Consider the following 14,012-nt stretch of genomic DNA (forward strand, 5'->3'; position numbering starts at 1 on the left):
TAAAGCAGCTAAAGGAAATTCCAAGTCTTGCTTGTTGCAAGGTTTGCAACAACTCTACACCACTCTCCTCATCTTCTCCAAGAAGGGGGGGGGGGGTCACCAGGTACTTACTACAAGAACATGAGGATGGCTCCACCAAAGGTGGAGCATGCTCTCTCCCTCTGTCATGAAGGGTCTAACAGGAGCATTAGCTTGCATGTTAGAAGTTTAGTAAAAGGTAATGCCAGACAGTTGAAGACTAACAAAACCAAGATACTTCAGGCAGGTGTGCAGCCACTGGCTTACATTCTTGTTTTGACAATGCAACATGTTTTTACCCAGGGCCACACTTGAGCAATAGGCCACTTAATGCTTTTTAAAGTAGTGGAGACCTTGTGGCATTAACATCGGGGTGTCAAGATCAGCCAGTTCTTACTAATCCTTGCACACCATTTCTCTCCCCTTTGCCTGTAGCTCTGTCACCTGGCCGGGAACCACAGCTCTGTGCTCCTCATCCTTCTGAGTAAAGCTCTGCTCTATTGCTTTGTAGCTGCCTCCAACAGAAGGCACTGCCTTGTCCCCCCCAACAACAGTTCAAAGGCAGTAATTTCATCACATGGCTAACGCAGTAGTCTTCAAGCCTGCTGGAGACACACATGTATTTAAGTTTCACCTACAGCTTGCTGTACAGAGGACTCCGATAACACTGCTCACATTTACAGCTAGAGTTGCACACAGAAGGACATTGAGAGATGAGACAAGTAGAACAGATTTAGACCAAAGGCAGTGGACATTTATTCCTCATTTGTGCAAGAGTGTAAAGATGCATTTGAAAATGGATGGGACACACCCCTGTGGCTGGAAAGCTGGAGGCCACAGCCTCTCCTTTATAGTTGATGGCTTTGTTTACAATTGTACTAAGAGGAGAAACTTGCAGACTCACCTATTTCACACGAATGATGCTGGCAAATACACTTCGTATACAAAGAAAAGTTTCAAACTACATTTTTCACTAGATTCAAGTGAAGACTTTGTTCAAAAAAGACACATACAAGTACAATTTAAAAGTGTATGAACATTTGCAAATGTTTAGTGCAAAGTAATTATGTAAAAGCTACATTTTATGAAAGTTTGTGCTGATGTGTTTGGTAGTTTGTTTTTAATACCCTTTTACATCCATTATTTTAGTTACATAAGGTTTCACTTACCTACAGTACATATGCATTGTGTTAGGTCCCATGCAAGTGGGAATAATACCATTAGGCTTTGTAAAATGTCATTCATTTAGTAAACTGCTTATTTGGTTTTAACAGTCAAGTTCCTGGCACACTACACATCCTGATTTCATGTAAGTGCTTAAGCTTATGGTTGTCTTGTTCAGGTGCATAGCCTTGTGTGATGCAAACCAAATCACTTCATGATTTTCAAATGCAACCATTTGTGAATGCAAAAGTTCTAGAGAAATCAAATCCACCATTAGTTTTAGCCTGTAACAAACTGCTCTTAATAATTAAAAGCCTATTCACACAAAGTTATATGTAATGACTGTAGTAATCAGTTTATTACACAGATTAATCATTCTTGAACGTACAAGCTCCAGGGGAGCAGTTGGGTCTTTAAATATACACAAGTTGTCTGTCAAATGGATTTTTTACCCTTACATCCAGAAAGACCTAAGCAGTTAAAAAACTTAAGAAAAATAAGAGCTATTAGCTATGTATTAACTGAGAAACCACATACAAACCAAAAAGAGTATGAAGGAGGGGAGAGAGTTGAAACAAATCAACATCACTTGATGCACTAATAGCTCCAATCCATTTAAATGTTGACCGGTTAAACTTAGACCTTAAACACAGGATGTGGGTACAGTTTCTCTCATTGGTCATAACATTTACCTAAGGTGTCGGTCCTTCAGAATAAAATGAATACAGAAACAGCTTCAAGTTCTTCACCTGGCCTTTCATAACTGTTATGAGTTTAAAAGGATTCCACTTAAAATCCTTCATGGATCAGCAACACCGTCCCTAGAAATATGAAATCCACCGTAAGTCTCCCATTCACATTTTATTACCCAATTTAAACCAACAAGGAATGCTTTTAGGCTCACAAAGTTATGACTGAAGAACTAGCTTTTCACACACACACTTCTCTGCTAGGAGTCAATGTTGGTACGGGGAAATACAGTATTTCTATTTTGTTGTTCCAAGTATGTACAACACGCAGCACTGCTGTATCAGGTAAACATGTGCACAGGGGAAGATGAGGCGTGGGCTCATAGAAAGCAGTCAAATGGAAATCAAAAGGACTTTCTCTTTCAGAGTTCCCCTATCTTTATTTGTAGAGGTTATCCAATAATTTCTTTAATTACATCGCATACTTCTGAGTCCATTCCCGAGCTATTCTGTTGTACCTGTATGTATAAAAAGAGGATTTACTTAACATAACATCTGAACAATACTTCAACTCCAGCAGTCTAGTCTACACATGACATGAAATTGCACTCTGCAGTAGTATCATTAACTTGTAAAATTACAAAGCAAACCAAAGTATTAGGCAAATGGGGAAAAAACCCACAGTAGTTCATGGATAAGAAGCTTGCCATATTTACAAGAGGTATACAAGGTCTTCCTGATTCAAGCCACAAAACAGAACTAGAGCACGTTTGAGAAGTATTTTCAGGAGGTTTTTACCTACTCCTCTCCCAGCCCCCAAGTACTGTAGCCCCAGGGAAATTACTATTGCCAAAATTAAAAATCTGCATTCCGTAAAAAAGGATGTTTCCCTCCCACATCATTCTTCCCTTATCAAGTTAAGCCTAGTACTTGGTATTTACTAGGCTACCAAACCCTGACGGGCTTGTTCCATGCTACACCCTGAATTTAGATATTCTGTTGACTATCAGGACACAAGGACTTGTCCATCAGAAGTTTTTATTCTAAAGGTACAATATGCTCCTTCTGGTACAAAAGCTACAGGTGGCTTGGAAGAATACCCTTTATGGCCAGTGTCGTATCTAGAGGAAGCTCAGGTTAGTCATGTAAAACAAAGCAGTCATTGCCATTTACAATACTGATAACAGCGGTGTTTCTCAACAGAATTCAAGTTGTTCTTGTTCTACAGTTTGCAGAAAGAGCACAGTCAATATAAGTAACTAGAAAACTTCTTGCTAAGTTTTTGTAATGGAATTTAGTCTGTAGACAAGGTTCTTTAGCTTAAGATATTAGACAAAGCACTCATGAACATGGGAAAACAACTATTATTTTACTTTTCTGAGAGTATTCGGGAGCAAGGCCAGTTACGTTTGAGTACAAAAGTTTCTTAATCTTGCAAAAAAAGTGCCCTACATTAAGTATGCAAGTGCAGTCAGTCACTTGGCTGTGGCTTGAAGTATGTACTGTAAATTCTGCAACTCTGATTAGAAACGATCCATGGACTTCCTAACACTTCCTCAAACATGCAAGTTGATGGATCACTTTCCCTTCCTATCTTGTTCTCATTAGATGACAACATAGCTTCAGAAGTTAACACCACTGGTAAGATAGAACAGCGAGGTATAAGAAACTTCACACAATTAAGCTATTGCTTTTACACAAAGCAATTCAAGTCTTCGCATTAGTGAAGTTCTCTCATTATATTAACTTTACTTCAGAAAGAGCTCAAGTCCTCTCGCCCCACCTCTATACCACTTATTCTTTCCTTGAGTCAAATGAAGATGAAAATTTTTTTTTTGTTATTGCCTTGCTCGCATGACTCCATCACCAACCGATAGCATTGAAACATTCCTGCACTAAAGCAACTTGTTCTCCCTCTGCTGGCTATTTAAGATTAAAGCACACAATGAAGGCTATTAAAATCTGTTCACATTCAGCTTGGTTTCATATGAAACACATTTGCATTGTTCACTTCACATTTTCATTAAATTAAGCAAACCTGTAATTAACAGCTACAACACTAATGAAAAGCTATTGTGTAGAATGAAAATGGAACAAACAACCAATAGAAGCACAAGGCCTCTGCTTAATTCACTTCCACTGGCAAGTATGTCTTTTTCCTACAGCAATGAAAAGCTGTGAAGATGGCTGTATTACTCAACCCAGGAGTCTCAGACTACCACAGATACAGAGTGAGAACAGCAGAACACTTTTCACACTTTCCCAAGAAACAGGTCTTTTCAGTTCCCCTTTACTAATTAAGCATGGATTCCGTTTATGATACATTTTTGGCTTCCATACTTACTTTTCTCTATCTGTTTTGTAGATCCGTGCAATCTCAGGCACTAAAGGATCATCTGGATTGGGATCACACAACAGAGAACAGATGGACAAAAGTACTAGGGAGAAAAAAGAAACACTGCATTAGAGTACTGAAGACACCTGTAGAATTCAGCCAGCCTGCTTGCTACCCCTCTAGACATGAGAACTAGCATCATTTTTTAAAATGCTACGGAGAACTAATCCCACATACTTCAGCCAAGACAATTTGAAGAAGAAAACTGGTTTAACTAATCAACTGTGCATGACCACAAGCTTTTTTAATACTACCACCACAACCGGGAACCTTCTAGGGAAGGGTATCTGGTTACAGCCTTATAATCAGAAGGCAGAAGTATTCCGTTTGAAACAGTACCTGAAAGCCTTCTCAGAACATATAGCTGTTACTACACTCAAAACTCAGCTTTTGCCTAAAAAAGTAACCTAATTGTTGATGACTTACAGAAGCACTAATCAGAAGTCAAAAGGCAGAGATCCATCTAAGATGAAGGAAGTACGAGCTGCTCACAAACCCTGAATGGACGTTTAAAATAATGCTAGTCTTGCTGAGAATTAAAAGACTTTATCCAATTATTTCCTCAGCATAAGCTGAAATAAAATTTATTCTACGGTAGTATTCAAACGAATCAAGAAAGCACTGCTTACTGCATTCACGCCAACCACAAAGCCCTGAACTTTAAAGTTTCACTATAAATATATATTGTAAGTACTCCAGAAGCCACATCCCGCCCATATGATGCTGCTTAGTGTAGCATCAACCTCCATCCATATAAGGAGTCAGGAGACTGTCTGCAAACCTACAGATAGCATGTGCACATTCCTACGTTCACAACAAAGCCAAAGAGATGAGAAGGCAGTAAGTTATAAGCAAAACATATTGGGACAATACTACATGAAGCACGTCAAGGAGTTCTTGCCCTCTAAGAAATGCCAAACATTCCTTTGATTATAACTAGCTGGAAGTGTTACAAACAATGACACTCCGTATGTCCCTTCATCAATAACAGCACAGTCGTCACAAGACATCCTCCAAGCAAGTTGGAAGTGACAGCAGTTTTAAGTTTGAAGGCACCGAACACTAATCTGTTAGAACTTCCATCAGTTGCTACTCTGACATGGAATAGAGGAGACAACCAGTGTGCTGAAAGGTATCAGCTGAAAAGTGAAAGAACAGCATGCATTCTACAACTCACTTTTTAAATATAGATAGCTTAGAAGAGAGACCACAAAACAAAGAATGGCTAGATGTAGCCAGAGAGAAAGGGGAGAACAGGTCTGATTCATGTACACTGTGGAAGATTCTCCAAGTGCAACAAGAGTGAAAGCTAGGTCTCAGCTGGTCTAGCTACTCAGCAATAAGAACACCCAGGTCAGTTTTTCTGCATGTTTCTCTAACCCTTCACTAGGAAATCATGAATTTCAAGTTAAAAGCTTTCAGAACACATTAGTAAAGAACAACCTCTTCCTCCAGCATCTTGCTCCGCTTTGAGTCAGAATTGCACCGTAAACTGGAAACAGTTGACCATCTCCAACTAGACAAACAACTTCTTACAGGTGATGTTCTACATTGCATGTGACATTAAGAACCAAGACTTCCGAGATGACTGGCAAATTACCAAGAACAGCTTTGACCCACTAATTAGTCGAAGATATTTAACTCAATAATATGGAAGTACTCAACCCTCTCAACTGGTTGTCTTAGTACCCTGACAGCATTTGGACCATGCACACAGTCTCGACTGAAAGTAACCTTAGAACAAAGGGCAGCTTTAACACTTAAGATGTAATATTTCTAAAAACACCTCAACAGCTTACCATCAGAAGTGCCATCTAGCAACACAAATCTGCATCTACAAATGGCTTTCTTTAAAGGATCCACTCCTTTCAGGTCCCAAATACTTTGATGTGAGACACCTCTTTCAGCGTTAAGTTCCATAAACCAACTATTCATGGAACAACTGGAATTTAAGTTTTAAATCGACTATTTCCAGTTTCATTCTGCATTTGTGATTTTCTACTGTTCTCTTGTAATCAAACATAGTGGAGAGTATTTATTCCCTACAATCAATTGCCACTCAGACCATTAATTCAAATACCTCACTGAACCACCATAGCATAAAGATTTTAGTTGCTTGCTGGAGGCTTGTAGAAGCCACTAGTCCTGAACTGCTTGCTCTCTTTTAACAAAGGCTGAAGAGTAAGGCAGACAATGTAACATACGCTGCAGGTTTATTACCTGTAGTGTTTTCCACCAGTTTCAGCTTTGTTTTTCCCCCAAGAATACCGAGCAAGACTCACACTAGTGTTAAGTAACAGCGATCTCTACCACCTTACACCCACCTGCTGCTGGTCAGTGTAGCTTGAACAAGGCAGTTTCTCCAGCTCTTTTCCTGTGGCCCATTTCTTTGTACTTGTCAGACTCCACTGATAATCCACTGGTCACTGAAGTTTCTTCAGATGGTAGGATGAGTGAAAAAGCTAACACCTGTCCCCTCCCTTTAACAGAAACAGGAGGAAGTCCAGTCACAGTTTCCTGGTCAACTATTCTACCTGCTCCCCTAGGCAGGGGTCACTGGAACAGGCTCCCCATGGCACTGGTCACAGCACCAAGCCTGCCAGAATACAAGAAGCATTTTGGACAACACTCTCAGAAATATGGTTTCATTTTTAGGTAGTCTTGTGTAGAGCCAGTAGTTGGACTCTATTCCTTGCATTTCCCTTCTAACTTAGGATATTCTACGAAGTCTTCTTTTACCAGTCCTTTAATTGCCAAGGACTATTTTTTTGAACACGATGGCTCACCCCTCACCAGCAGAACCCAGCTACAAGCCAGGTCAGCCCACTCTGCCTACCTTCCCCAACCACTCTAATGCTCAACACTCACGGTACTGAGTGGGAGCTCCTCATTCACACCTCACATCAACCTTGCTCTCACCATCACCTGCTCTAACACCAGACCACAGAGGCGGTGTTCAGCTGTTAGTCAGCATGATAAAACCAGGGTGTTGCTTCGTGACCTTCAGAGCTACAGCAATCCCCCCAGGGCTGCATGTTAAATCAGTTTTGTCTGGTAAGACTCAAGTCTGCCTTCAACAGCATTTCCTTTCCTGAAAGGAAAGGAAGAGTTCATCAGTGTCCCAAGAGTTTTAGTTCTCTGCTTACAAACTATTGGCATGAGTTACTTGCTGGCCATTAAAAACACTAATACTCTTTACTAGAGGAGGTTGTCCTTTATTAGAACTCAATCACTACCTAAGTGCTTTCAGTGAGTTCTGGCAATTTACTAACTTCAAAAATAATTTCTAGATTTCATTCTGCAGTATTTCATTTGTATTATAGGAAGTCTTACTCCAAAATTTTAAGAAATGGTCTAGATCATTTAGTTTCAAGCTGCACTGCCATATTCGGCGGTCTTCTGATTAATGAAGACTTTAAAAAAAAAAAAACATTGTCCATTATGCTTGCCCTGGCTTCTTGCAACTTCAAATCTTTGATCTGTATAGCTTCAGCAAGCAAAAGTTTTTTAACTGGAATTTAATTAAAGTGGTGTCATTTTAATAGCCTGCTGAACCCAGCTATTTTCACAAATTAATTCTGAATTTTCTGAGGTTTCCCATCAGAACGTAGCACGTATGCACATGCTTTAGACCAATCAATGTAAGCGGCCTCTACACCACCACTAACACCCCTAAAAAAAATTACCTTTGCGTAACGTTTAAGGACCCAAATGCAAATGGGAAGAGGAAATAATCCTTAGTCCTCAGAGCATCAGCTATGTATATATACAAGTTCTTTGACGCATTAGAGTAATTAAGATAACACTGCAACAGAATCAGCAGACCACCTTCCGCAGTGCAGTCGAGTATTATTGCAATTAATTTCGTAGTAAAGCCTTGATGTTTATGTAGTCATTTGACTGGTAAACACCAAGATTAGCACAAGACAGTACATGTTCACAAAAACAAGTCTTGTGACAACAGAATTAAGTTGAAGAACTACACAAAATAGTTAAGGGGTTTGAACCCCTTGAATAATACAGGATTTATCATCTCTTCACTCTTAATTCAGGTAAGTCACTTCAACTGTGATTCCCACCCACGTACTGCAGACAATGAGAAAAAGCTTATACCTTTAGAGGGATTCTTACTGCTATGAACTAGCATGGACCAAGTACTCCACAACATCTAAACAAGGAATGGGGAGAACAGAACTAATCAAGGAGAAAGACTGTTAACAAAGTGTTTCTTAAAGCGTTTCTAAAAAAGTTAATGGTCTTAGCTTCCCCATACCTAGAGCATTGATAAAGATTTATTATCTCAAGCCAACTGTTTACTTAACACTCTTTGAAGCCAACTGAGGTCTACCAACATCATGTTGCACAATGCTATTCCAAGTTTCCACTGCAAGACATCCCCTAAAGTGTATAAAATGCTCCAGAATTCAAGGGTAGTCTCTCAAGGTAGCTTCAATGTGCAGAGAATCATGCCATTTACAGCTTGTCAGCAAGCTTAGCTACAGGTTACTGCTGTGAGATTCACCTCACCTTCTCAGTAGGCTTCTGCAGCGTGCTCTTGCATCACCACCTTGTCTGCCATTAAGTACTTCATCTTTCCTGCTCTGCCAAACCTCAGACGGAAATCGCAGGTAGATGCAAATCCCATATGTAAACTCCATGGTTACGCTTCTTCTGCCATGAAGCAGCTCAGTCATTAGTGAGGACAGAATTCATGAATGCACAGATCCTTCCAGCACTCGCCAAACGTGCAATATGGAAAACAAAACCACCATCTGCCCACTGGAACGTGCTATTGGCCCACACAACTCTAAGAGACACATCAAGCTCCTATAATACAGAGGTAGACAGACTCCTTTACAAACCATGCGCCCTCAGCTTCAGTTGGAGGGAGTAAGCTACACAGCCAGAACAATGTCTTTCCTAGAGCCTCAGGAGGAGAGGGAAGTCAGAGGTACCCATCAGTTTATTCAAAACTGACTTCTGCTGATGGCATGGATGACTTTTATAATCAAGTGCATCATGCAGTTATGACACCTCTGCATGGGCATGCAGCTGCTGCTGACAGTGGTTGTTAGGAATCAGAAGCAGCTGTATAACCCTTTGCACACGTTGTGTTGACGTTCGAGACAATGGCCAGGTCTATTCCTACCACAGTGAAGTCCACGTTACCACTGAAAGCCTCTATTTAAGCCTTGTTAGAGCACAACATGAGACTCTAGAGCCACACCTTCTGGTTTCTCCAGACATGGCACTACAAAGAGGATAATACCAGCTCTGTCCTATCATTCTGTACTAAGACAGTGATCCTGGTTAATTAAGAAATGGAGATGCTTTTGATGCAAAGTCCGAAACCTGACCTGTAAGACACAGGCTTCCCAAAGATCACTGAGAACAGCTGATGATTACCTTCACTGTATCAGCACAGAAGTCATCTTCCAAAGTCAGAATTCAAAGCATTCACTTTGTGAACACGCCAGAATAGGTCTCATAACCATCACTTCCAGCTGTTCCCTTAATATAGGGTACTAGCCTCTATACTACTACTTAGGCTAAAATCTAGCTGGAATTACAGATAAAACTTGCTACAGAAAGCACATATCCATAGACCATTTATGGAGAAGCAGCAACTGAGGAGCAATGGAATCTCCAGCTGAATCACAGAAAGGAGATTAAAAAGCAAGTTCCAACTCCAGGATAATGAGCTACCTGGAAGAAACTTCTTAACTGGTGTTCTGATTCAACAGCTGTTTGGTGCTACTACTGCTCTACAAAAAGAAGCCAATCTAAAGTTGATCTACGAGTAAGATGTTTCCTTGGGCACCAAAGCAGCTTAGATCAGAAACTGAACAGTGACAGCCTTGGCTCTCTCCATGAAGACCCCTGTCAAAATTCACTATGTTAAAGGCAAAGAGCACACAAATCACTAGATTGAGAACAGATCAGCTGACTTTTTAAAAGGAAGGTTATTCCTGTAGTCACCTCCTGCATCAGGCACAAGGCCTCAACAGACCAAGCCAGTCTTCTCCCACCAAAGGAAGGTCCATTTCTAAGGAACTAAGTAAGCAAATCTGCACCAAGAAGGTTTGTTAAAGTACCGGGCAAGTGATAACAGTTACTTTGTACATCAAATTGTCAGGACAGCAGGATGATACATACTCAGTTACCAGTCCTGACTGAAGTCACACAGTTGTCCCAAGTTCACCATATAATCAAAAAGCTTGCATAGTGACATGGAACAGGAAGATAAAAATAGAAAGGTAGCAACTGTTGTACACCATGCCAGTATCATGAGCCCATCCTTGCCCACTCTGCTCCAGGTGAATAACAGATACTATGCCAGTAAGTTCTCGCTATAGAAAGCGATTTGTCATCCTTCTAGAGGACAGGCCACAGGCTCTGCCAGACTGTTTTGCTTTTTAATCTGGCTCATGTAGGCAAATGCATGTTTTTGAATATGCAACTAAGAAAGTTCATCAGCTCAGGTTTAGTTCAGCCTGTTTCTCTGGGGATTACGAAACCTCTGCTAGCATAAGTCTGAGCTTTGGACACCTATCACAGCTCAGGAATTCATAACTCCACTTCAGAGGCTTTAATCCAGCTATCCTACTTCTCGTACTAGCTAAGGTTCCTCCCTTCCTAACCACCAACCTGACAGCTAAAAACCTCCATGTCTAGGCTTGTACTACTTCGGCCTGTTGGCAGCTTTCTGCTGCTGTTAAGGGATATGTCTGGGGAACCAACACACCGAAGACTTAGGGGCTTTCTTCCAAGAACATGCACAGGGCACGCATGTAATGGTTTTAAGGAACATCCAGCTTTTAGCTTTATGCTCCACACTTCGAGTGGACAGAGCTCACAGGACTACTGCATATATCAAAGCAGCAGCTCAGTGTCCATCCTTGTGTATAGCACAGGCACAGCCAAATAGCATACTACAATGAGTGAACGAGCAAAAAAAGCTCAGAAAGTGTATTTTGGGAGATATTGAAGTATAACTGCTGACAGCGTTTCTAATGTTTCTAACAGCCGACTTCCTCTGTGCTATCAAGCAGATTACAGAACTAAGCTTTATATTCTTATTTTTCCTTTAGTGCTTTAGTCTCATTACAGCTGAGAATTTATCAAATTGCCAAGTGACCTCGAACAAGTCACTTCACTTTTTCTCATAGACAGAAATTGAACATGAAGTCTGCTGAGGTTAGAAAATCCCATTAATACTGAATCAAAATAGTCGCCTCGAAGTGGTCAGAAAGCCAACTCCTGCAAGAAGTTTTTGCCTATACAATCACTACATTTGAGTTTCAGACCCTTCAAAACTTTTGAGTCATGGAGTTTTCTGAAAGCAACATCAGCTCTGACAAACAGTAAGCTTGTACCAGCAAGAACAGTGTCAAACAACTTCAAAACATAGCTTCCAAATGACTGGCTTCTACTTGTGAATGGACAAGATGCATGTGGAAAAACAAAAGCAACCCTGCTGAAGTCAAACCCTATTTCTTAACTATACAGTCCCATTTTAAACTTTCAGCAATCTTACCCAGCCTCACAGGAAATACACCTTTAAATACAGTTTAAAGAAGTTTAAAATTCTTGCTTCAAAGCAATTTAAATTCCTGATAAGTCAGTTCAACAGTTTATGGGTTATTAGAGAAGAAAAATTAAATTTTGTTTGGTGTATTGCCTGAGGTTGCAGGGACCCTCAAGCAGCCTCCCCCCTCTGGACGTCATCTGGTCTAACCCCCTGCTCAAGGAGAGCCACTCAAAGCCAAGGGGATATGACCACGTCCAGATGACTCCTGACCATCTCCTAGAAGAGAGACTCCACAACATCTCTGGGCAACTCATGCCAATGCTTGGTCACCCCATCAATAAGACACAGCTTCCTGATGTTCAGAGTGAGCCTCTTGTGTTTCAGTGTGCGCCCGTTGCCTCCTGTCCTGTCACTGGACACCATGGAGAAAGGCCTAGCTCTTCTCTTTGCACCCTCCCTTCACATACACCGGGCAAGATCCCCCAAGCCTCCTCCTCCTCCAGGCTGAACAGCCCTGCTCCCTCAGCCATTCCTCATGGAAGAGATGTTCCAGTCCCTTCATCACCTTCATGGCCCCTTGCTGGCCTCTCTAGTAGCTCCATGTCCCTCTTCTACTGGGGAGCCCAGAACTGGACTCAGCACTCCAGGTGTGGCCTCACCAGTGCTGAGCAAAGGAGAAGGATCACCTCCCTCGACCTGCAGGCAATGCGTGGACTAACGCATCCCAGGACACTGTTAGTCTTCTTTGCTGCAAGGGCAACATCTGGGAAGTTGCCAAAGTAAATATAGTAGAATTGCAAGAGAGTTGGAAATGCTAGAAAAAGTTTCCCACACAACCCTAGCTCAGCACATTGTTACAGACCAGCGTTATGTGACAAAGTCCTGTTCCCCTGCCAGTCATTTGGGTAAGCATTATAATAGACAAAAGCCAAAGAAAGATGATCAGAAACTTCCCCATTTTGAAACCTGCACTGTGAAGATAAAGTTAATTTAGTTTGCTGGGTAGTTGGGAATTCCCAAAGTCTTAGTAAATCAGTTTTAAAACATCTGTACGAGCAGCACCACAGAAAACTCACTGCACTGGGCATGGAAGAGTCTGAACAGTGCAAGATAAATTCTTAAGCGAATGAGACCAGTTACTCACTAGACAGGATCTTCCAATGCACTGAATACAAGCTCCACGGTGCATTACTTATAAAACACTTAATACGGAGTGGGGAGAAGTAGAATGGGGCATAAGTTAGCCTGACCTTTATCGAAGTACTTCACTTAAACACTCAACTCCTGCACACTACTTGCCATATTCAAGAGGAAGTAGTGTTTTTCCCCAAACAATGGCTGATAACAGTTAAAAGCAAGTGAAGACACTTTATTCCACTGCTCCAGATAGCAGGGGTTCTTATTTATGATGATTGTGATAACATTTTTTTATTTAAGCCTATGCATTCTGCTTAAGCTTTGGCATTAAGGTAGCTACCAAGGTGTTTAAGATTACATTCTGAGATGCCTCATGTTCTACAGTAAGTACTCTTTAATGAACACTTCAAAATGACTAACACAAGAAGGTTACTCTATTTCACAAGATGTTCAGTGCTGTCCTCCCTGTCCTTCAGAATCCATTTTCACAAGTCTAGGAGTAGTAAACACTCAAAGGCAGAACGTTAACCACTCAAAAGGCCAAATGCAAAACCAAGATGCTAGTTACTTCTACTACCACAGTGGTAGAGAAACTTCCTTGTTTATTTTGCAGTCTGAAGTAGAGGTGTCCTGATAGCTAATGCCAGAGCTTTGGCATTATTTTACTTAGCAGATGTAGGCTCCTAAACCAGATACTCGGACTGCCTTCTGTAACAGCCTACCATCCTCCAGAGTGTGAGGAGCCAAGACCCATACCTTTACCACTTACATTATCCTAATTAGGTAGTACTGACATGATTGTCCCCAGTATTTCCACCAGAAAGTGGCATTATAGGCTAAAACGAAGTCACTGCATTTTCCCCTTGCAGGGAAACATGAAAAGCAGCACAAAATCTGGGCTACTACATACTAATTGCAGCATCTAGTTCACAAACTGCTGATGGTCTACCAGATGCCCCAGAAGGAAGAAGCTGCATTTGACAAGCTATTTCCTAGAACTGTTTCTAATCTTTCCTGATTTCTGTATCAGCAGAGGAAGCACACCTTCCCCCATGCCCACCATCGTTGCTTTCGAAGG

The 14,012-nt window shown here is 41.2% G+C and overlaps 1 protein-coding gene across 3 annotated transcripts in view; it reads right to left on the reverse strand.

Moving 5' to 3' along the window:
* Positions 1-750: 750 nt before the first annotated feature.
* The window catches only part of UBE2D2 (ubiquitin conjugating enzyme E2 D2), a 30,302-nt gene continuing 17,040 nt past the window's right edge, over positions 751-14,012 (reverse strand). For 2 of the 3 annotated variants that reach the window (XR_010824904.1, XR_010824903.1), the window contains exons 7-9: positions 6,591-6,746; positions 4,216-4,309; positions 2,286-2,389 (exon numbers count right to left, since the gene is read on the reverse strand). Coding sequence is in view for 1 of the 3 variants with exons in the window: in XM_066977104.1 (XP_066833205.1) it covers positions 2,344-2,389; positions 4,216-4,309 (140 nt within the window). In the remaining 2 variants the exon portion in view is untranslated. Of the gene's footprint in view, positions 2,390-4,215; positions 4,310-6,590; positions 6,747-14,012 lie in introns of all 3 variants that reach the window. The other variant, XM_066977104.1, reaches the window with a different exon arrangement.

Source organism: Anser cygnoides, chromosome 14, assembly GCF_040182565.1.
Source record: "Anser cygnoides isolate HZ-2024a breed goose chromosome 14, Taihu_goose_T2T_genome, whole genome shotgun sequence".
Lineage (NCBI taxonomy): Eukaryota > Metazoa > Chordata > Aves > Anseriformes > Anatidae > Anser > Anser cygnoides.